Below are 8,078 nucleotides of genomic sequence, written 5' to 3' on the forward strand. Positions count from 1 at the left end.
ACCCACCTCAGACCCCCCCGTGCCAGCAGGGGCGGCTGCCACGTGCAGCCTCACACCTCGCCCCTCGCAGTGGTTTCCCAAATCAAACAGCAACAGGAAAGTTCAATGAAATTCAAAAGGGAAATTGCAGTTACCACTGCCCAACACATACACACGTGCCTTCCTCCCCTCCACACCCCCTTCCTCTTTGGAAGGGAAGCAGAGGGCCTGTGCTGCAAGGCAGCCCCTATTCCAACCCCGTTCACACGCCCGCAGCCGCAGGGACGCAGCGGAGCGGGGAAGCACAGCCCTGGCGCGGTCGCCGGCGAGACATCCCCGTGCTGGGGACGTGCAGGAGGAGCCGCTCCGGGTCCCGTCTCCCGTGCAAGGCCGGCGGGTGCTTTGGATCTGTGGCTGCTATGCGGATGTGCAGGAATGAATGGGCTGTGTGTAACGGGCAAGGTGATGAGGAGGGGGTGAGGGGAGGAGGAAGAGCGCCGCGCTACGCCTCCGCTGCCTCGACTCCTCCCGCGGCCTCCTTAGGACGTCACAGGCTGGATGGGGAGCAGGCTGCCGAACTTAAAGTGCTGGATCACAGGAAACTTCTCCAGGCACTGCAGGAGGGGAGATAAAGAGAGGTGAAATCAGGAGACGTTTCCACCTTACACACGCAGCCAGAGCTACATCCTGCCTCCAGGGTCAGGAGGCAGCGAGCTTGGGGCCACTCGGCTCAGCGGCAGGCAGAGGGATCAGTCCCAGGTCTCCCCACCCACATTCCCATCAGGCTCCTCAGCCCAGTAATGCTTCACAACCCCATCCCCTTCCCTTCAGCCAGAGCCTTGCTGAAATTCAGGCCTGCAGCACGAGCAGAAGAGGGATGTTTATGCCAGCAGCTTTCTCTCTCACCACTGGTGAGAGAGAAATTCTCTCTCTCGTGGCTCGAGCTGATGATCTCTTGGAAGAACTTCACCCTACAAACCCTTGGAGAACTGCAGAAACTCCCCGGGGACGAGACTCTCCCTTCCCAGGATGGTGCCTACGCTCCAGGTTCAAGGCACCATCCTGCATCCTCAAGGTGCTGCCCAAACCCCATTCTGGGTTCTCTGGTGTTCCACAGAGAAGCCCTAGTGATCTTGCTGCCATAGTTTAAGGCGTGATCCTATTCCCAACGACCCCTTACCTCTGAATTCCCATCCCTGACTGCAGGGTAAGGGTTGGAGGAGTGCAGAGACCAGAGTCCCAGAGTCTGGGAGAGCAGAGAGCGCAGAGCAGCCTCACCTCCGGACACACAAACCCCGGCACCGCGCGCACGCCGGTCCAGCCGCATCTACCTCACCCGCGTCAGCCGCGAGTGGTCGTGCTAACCAAGATCACCTCGCTGTGCTGCACGGGGGACTCATCTGCCAGGGTGCCTGGGGGCACGGCTAGTGAGATGGTGGCCTCCTCCTCGCTGCTAGGGGCAAGTTCTTCCCTCCCTAGACAGCACAATAGGAAGAGAAGAAACAAAACCCAAGCGCCCTGTGTCTTGGGAGGAGAGCCCTTCCCTGTCCCCAGCTGGGGCAGGGGATGGAGTCCTGTCCTCCAGGAGACGGGAAGTGCACGCAGCCGAAGCACAGCAGCTCCCAACTGACACACGTCCGTCCAGTCCCTGCAATTCCTTGGCCCAAACAGCACCTGCCCAGAGCCAGGGTGGATGGGATGCTGCGCTAGGCAGGCACCCAGCTCCCCATAGAATCATGGAATGGTTTGGGTGGGAAGGGACCTTAAAGATCATCCAGTCCCAACCCCCCTGCCATGGGCAGGGACACCTTCCACTAGACCAGGTTGCTCCAAGCCTCATCCAGCCTGGCCTTGGCCACTTCCAGGGATGGGGCATCCACAGCTTCTCTGGGCAACCTGTCCCAGGGCCTCCCCACCCTCTCCAGGAAGAATTTCTTCCTGATATCTAATCTAAACCTCCCCACTTTCAATTTAAACCCGTTACCCCTTGTCCTGTCACTACAGGCCCTTGCAAAAAGTCCCCCCCAGCTTCCTTGTAGCCCCTTCAGGTACTGGAAGGTGCTATAAGGTCTCCTCGGAGCCTCCTCTACTCCAGGCTGAACAAGCCCAATTCTTGCAGCATTTCATCATCGGGGTGCTGTACACCTGGCAGCAGGAGGGTGTCAAGGCCACATCAGCTCCTGCCTGCAACTAGCGGTGTGCCAGGTAGATCCTGGCAAGATCCCAGGATAAGATGCACGGCTTGTTCCTCCAGGTGCTTCTTTGAAGGACAGCTCCTTCCTACCAAAGCGGGGCAAGAGCCACATGGTCCTCACAGGGCCGAGCCGAACCCACTGCAGCAGGCGAGATCCCAGCTCTAGGGAAGAGGAGGAAGCAGTGTGCTCCAGACAGCTCTTCACCCCGAGGCAGGGAGCCTGCCCTCACGCTGCTGTCACGGGCAAGCAGGAGAATTTGTGCTCAGAAGCCCAAGGCCTACGGTAATCCCTTTGGAGCCAGACGTCAGACAACTGGTTCCGGCACAAGCGAACTGCTCGCAAGCACGCTGGAGCCAAAGATGCAGCACGGCTGTATCCGCTCCTGGGGAATTACAGCCAGGCAGAAAACCACAAGCCTCCGTGGCAAGGCACCAAGGAGAAGTCTTGCGACCATCGGGGCACATCACCTTCAAAGCTTCCTAATGCGTGGGATGCTGAGAGCTGCTGCCATCTCCCAGCACAACCACTTGGACAAACCCTCGGAGGAAGCAGTGCTGGACAGCAGTGACGTGAGGGAAGAGCAGGGAGAAATGAATTCTGGAGATGTTGACAGCTGGAAATGTCAGCCCAACTAGCTCCGAGGAGTCTCATGGTAAGACCAGACTGGTTTGGGCTCCGGATGAAGAGACTCTACCATCTGTGGGAAGAATGGGTATCCGTTCCGCTTAACACACCGCCAGCCCAAGAAGAGACAAGCAGAGCAACTTTTCCTCCTCTATCCAGTAGGATTAGCACAAATTTACTGGATTATGAAAGGTGCCAAGGACCCTCCTTGCCATCACCTGTGGGTGATACTTAGCCAACATGAGCTCAGTGGAGGGGACAGGCTTATTTTCTTCTTGCCATCGTCTCGATCACGTTGAAGACCCGCTCGGAACTCAACTGGGGAGTCGAAACATGCATTAGGTCCAACCTTTAAAGATGGAACTAGGACTAGATTAGTTACAATGGAAAGTATTTCCCGACTGACTGCAGCAGAGAAGGAAAGGTCAGGAGACTCAAAAGCAGGCTCAGGGGAAAAACATCAAGGCTGCTGCTTTAACCACACTCTATTCTGTCGACTTCTTCACTCGCCTTTGATGGAGAGAATAAGAAAAGCCCTTGCACTTCCAAGCGAACACGTCTTCACCCATTATATTTATATTATAAATAGACACATTTGAGATTTCATAAACACACAGAGCTGAAGACACATCGTCTTCACTCTACTGCCCATCCACAGGCCCTGCAGCAAGCACCCTGGAGTGCCTGGATCCCGACTACGGCTCCCAGCCACACAGGCACACCTGAGCCTTCTGTCATCTCTTTAAAGTCACCCCAACCGAGGGGACAGAGCAGAGACAAAGCACCCAGAGTGCTTTTTAAATGAGCCAGCTCTGGGGACTGCCCTGCTCCTGCCAAGCGAGAGCAGGCTGCCAGTGAGCATTTCATTTCTCCCGGTCCGCTTCTAGCGAGCGACCCCCTCTTTGCCCTGGTGCTGCCTCCGCTCCAAACGCGGTCACGGTCAGCGCCGCCCGGCACCGAGCACTTCTCAGCCACCCCAGGCGTGTCAAGGAGCTGGAGCCTCCATCCGAGTGTCTGATTTCACCTGATCTAATTGCAACGGGTGATCGGAGGGGCAGGGAGAAGGGAGGGAGGAAAAATAAAAGGAAAACTTGCTCTCACCGTAGCCAGTCAGACAGAAAGCAACAGCACAACCCCAAACCTTCCCTCCCTGCTGTCACACACCCTGTCTGCCACAGAACCTAGACAAAGACCCATGGCAGCGCTCGGGGGCTGTTGGCTCACTCCTGCTAACGTTGGCAGTGTCTAACGGGAGAAAGAGCACAAGGGTGAAGGCAACACATCTGGGAACATCGAGCAGAAACTTGCTCCAGGAGCCAGCAGCGAGCAGACAAGATCTTCACGAGGGACTGTGGGTCTCTAGCCTGAAACACCCAGAAGGATTCGGTTTTGAAAAGATAAAGCCTCAGCAGTTCCTGAACACTGTGTCCTTCCCAGAAAATCAGTCAAAGAGATCCCTTAGTTCCAAATGCTGGTAAAAGCTGCACGGCCAAGCACACCGTAACTGAAAGCTCTGTCCATGCCCACGCTCCTCTCATCTCCCACACCAGGCAGGAGCCCGCAGCGGGGTGGGAGACCCCCCCCGAGCAGATATAAAGAACCAGTGAGGAGTCCTCAGCAGGAGTACCCCCTCTCCTCTGCCCATCCAGGGGACACAGGCACCACGCAGAGCCAGGAAAGGACGTTGCTGCACCAGAACCAAGTGCTTCGGAATAGTGCTTTGAGATCTACAACCATTCTTTGAGGAAAAACCCTAAATTCAAAACACTTTTGTTGACTCAATGTTTTCTATACCTTAGCCTGAATTTGTATCATAACTCCTCCTTGCAGCTTTTGCATTCTCCCCCGACACAGCTACACCTCTAGATATTTCTAGAAACCCACTGGATCTGGTATTTCTACACAGAATGTCATCTGCCACTCAAACTAGACCCAGGCCTCCAGAAGAGACCATCTCTTGTGTACACAGAGCCAAAGAACCTCCCAGTCTCTCAAGGACCCCCAGGCTGTGCTGTCCCCAGCAGGCCAGGTACATCTGCCAGCACAGGGTGGCCCCAGGACACCACGGACACACACACCGCGCCGTGGGCACTGCCAAGCTCCTCCAGCCACGTACATGGTGCACAAGGTGGGAGCAGCCATGCGGCACAGGGCACGTGGGGCACCAGGCAGGAGCACCCGAGGGACACATGGGATGCCTGGGGGGCACCCCAACAGCATGAGAAGGAACTGGTCCAAAGAAAAGGAAGGACCACAGCAGGGCTGTCGAGGCAGCAGCAGATCATGCTCAGACTCCAGTTTTTAGGGGCCAGGGCTGGGGTCCTCCCTTGGGACCCCCCAGCTCTCACACCAGAGCCTCCAGCGCAGGGTTTGCGGCAGGCTGAGTCTCCAGCCCCTGTGAGGGAGCTGTGAGTGAGGGCAGTCCCGCAGGGACAGCCCAGGGGCACCCCTCTGAGGAGCAGCCAGTGGAGGGTGTCGACCCCCAGTCCCTCTTCTCCTCTTTGGAGGCCTGGAGGAAAGCTGAGCTGGGGGCGGAAGGAGCCAGCGGGCCTGGGAGTGACACCTCGCAGATTAGAGAGGTATGTGGCCTGGAACCTAAACACAGGATGTGCAGTGCAGAGGAAGGGCTGGGGGAGGGAGCGCTGAGTTCGGCCGAGTTAACCCCTTTGTGCGCTGGGCCCAAGCAGAGCTGCTCGCTGAGCTGCTGCCATATGTGCCAGCAACAGCACGGCTGGAGCAGAGACCACAGGGTATGGGATTAACTCCTTCAAGCACCACCAGCCTCCCCGCTGCTCCATCCCCGCGTCTTTAGCACAGCCAGTGCCTCCCTGCAGAGCCAGCACCGTCCCAATCCTTCCCAGCAAGAGATGCCGCCTGTTGGACCTTCCCTCCGGAGGCCCAGATGTGGCGGTTCCTGTCCTGCTTCCTCAAGCTCAGGGTTAGCCTGAGCAGGAAGGAGAGATAAGGGAGAGCCAAAACTGCCCGGTTCCCCAGGTCAGGGCTCACCAGGAAAGCGTGCTGGGGCAGTGCCAGCACAGCCCGGCACGTGGAGGGCTGCCAAGCCGGGGAGGTAGCTGTGGCCTTGCCGGTCCAGCACACGGACAGGACTCAGCAAGAGGAGATTGGTAGGAAGCGTTTAGCTTGCTCTGGAGCTCTTGAAACACGGGATGATAATTTAAACCAAATCTCCTTCCAGCTGGTAAAATAGCAGTGAGGGGACCAGGATGAGCAGGTCAAGACCTGGAGCCATGCAACTTGCTGTGTGGGGAGACAAGAAATGGCCAAAGTCGTGTCTGCAAGGAATGGCCATTTTGGGATTGGTTTTGGCGCATGCACTAGGCAGGAGCTTTCTTCGAAACAGCAGCACCCGAACTGCCCACGGGCTCCCAAGCACGGGGCAGCACCAGCGGTGACGGGGTCCCCACGCCAAGCAGCGGCAGAAGAGGAGAGCAGACCCACAGCCGAGTGGAAGGGAAGGAGGCGTGTGGCCAGGCAGCCTGCCCCTGCCCCCGGCGCTCACCTCTGCCTTGTACATGCGGATGAGGCCCTGGTTGACCTTGGACCAGGAGGGCACGGCGCTGATGTTCCAGAGCTGGTTGGAGTGCTCAGCGAAGGGGCCCGTCTTCATCTGAAAGAGACCCAAGGCAGGGCTGAGGGAGCCAGGCCAGCCAGGAAGCTCGTGCACCAGCAGTGACTCACGCTCACACTCTCTCCAAGCAAACATTCCCACCAAGCCCTGTGACCCACGCACCAGCCACCTCACTGCGCCTTCCCTCCCTCCCTCCGAGCTCCCTCCCGCTGCGGCCACATCACATGAAGCCGTGGCAATCCAGCTCCCCCTTCCCCTGATAAAATTAAGCCTTTTCCTGCCACGCTTTCCTAATCAGACCTCCCCCTGCACACCTCCCTTTTAATGACTGCACTAAAAAAGCCCCACGTAGGTCTCATTCTCCCCCCCAGTAAAGCTTGGCTCAACGCTGTTCCTATTCTACCCAGAAACCTCCCAGTGCAGCACTGCTGGGCTTTCCAAGAAAATGACTCATTCCCCATTCAGATCAACAACAAGCAGCAGCGACAACGCCGCTGCCTTCCCTGAATACAGAGGGCAGCGCAGGTTGGCAGCAGCTCCGGCGTCCGCAGCCCACTCCACACCTGCCTCTAGCAGAGGAGGGCTCTGGGAAAGGCAGGAGCAGAGGGGACACGCTCCAGCTCCGCTCCCCAAACCGGTGCCAGAGCTGCTAGCTGCTGGCTTGCAGCAGATGCTTTACATTTTTCTATTCTTTTTTTTTTTTTTTTAATACTCCAGTGTTTTCCCTCCCAGGGCGAGGGGTTTGGAGGAGGGAGGGCAGGGGGGAAGCTGCAATCATGGAAGCTTGCATGTAGATTCCCTGGGTAGTTGTCTCTCCTTCTCCTCCATGAACAAAAACAGACCCTCGGGGAGAAAAAGAAATACAACGCAGCCACTCTGACTGAGCGAAGTTCCCATGACATCAGAAACCACAAGGCCGAAGCTCACGCTAAAAAGGAGCGTGGGGAGAGAGGAATCTGTTGGACTCTCGTTCTCGACTCAGGGCTCGAACGACTAACCCCTTCCCTCCCCGCACGCACAGGCCTGGAGCGAGGGTGGGAAAAGAGCCTCCAAAACCACCCCCCTGCCTGCTGCAAGCAAGGCCAATCAATCTGCTTTGGGAAATTGCTGCTGCCCTTCTGCGAGGTCTTTTGTGGCACCAGCCTGTGGTAGAGAAGGAAAGAGAGAGGGAAAGTGGGAGCGGGGAACCCAAAAAACCCCACTGCTCGGAGGACAATGTGTTTCAAACCCGCTGACCTCGGGGCCGGAGCACTGGGAAGGGGGAAGCGGGTCTGTAGTTTTGCCCACTGCCGGGAGCGGACCCATCCCTGCTCCCCCTCGGCGCTTCTCGTGAGCTGGGGGATGACGGATGAGCGGCTCAGGCGTTCCCGCTCCCCTCTGCCGCGCACGCTTCCCTCGTGGCTACAAGACGAAACGTGCAGACACACAAAGCACCGGCGGATTTGGCACCAGCGGGCACCCCGGTTAAAGGCTGCCGGGGAGCTCAGGGCCGGGCCGTTCGCTCAAAGCCTCCCCCCTGTACAGGAGACACGGCTGCGTGCGTTCTGACGCCAAACCTTCCCCTGGCACCGCCGCCCTTCGCAGGGGCACAGCTTCCGTCAGCCACCACCACCACACTTGGCTTCTCCCCCTTCCCAAGCCGGAGCGAGCGTGCCGGAGAGCGCGGAGGAGGCGAGCGCAAGCGGCCGGCC

At 58.0% G+C, this 8,078-nt stretch overlaps 1 protein-coding gene across 3 annotated transcripts in view; it reads right to left on the reverse strand.

Annotated features, from left to right (window-relative positions):
- Positions 1-39: 39 nt before the first annotated feature.
- Positions 40-8,078, reverse strand: part of PPP2R4 (protein phosphatase 2A activator, regulatory subunit 4) — a 22,339-nt gene continuing 14,300 nt past the window's right edge. For 2 of the 3 annotated variants that reach the window (XM_010151711.1, XM_010151712.1), the window contains exons 7-8: positions 6,319-6,426; positions 46-593 (exon numbers count right to left, since the gene is read on the reverse strand). In XM_010151711.1, the coding sequence (XP_010150013.1) occupies positions 519-593; positions 6,319-6,426 (183 nt within the window). In that variant the 3' untranslated portion in view covers positions 46-518. Of the gene's footprint in view, positions 594-6,318; positions 6,427-8,078 lie in introns of all 3 variants that reach the window. The other variant, XM_010151710.1, reaches the window with a different exon arrangement.

Source organism: Eurypyga helias, unplaced genomic scaffold (genome assembly GCF_000690775.1).
Source record: "Eurypyga helias isolate BGI_N326 unplaced genomic scaffold, ASM69077v1 scaffold2775, whole genome shotgun sequence".
Classification (NCBI taxonomy): domain Eukaryota; kingdom Metazoa; phylum Chordata; class Aves; order Eurypygiformes; family Eurypygidae; genus Eurypyga; species Eurypyga helias.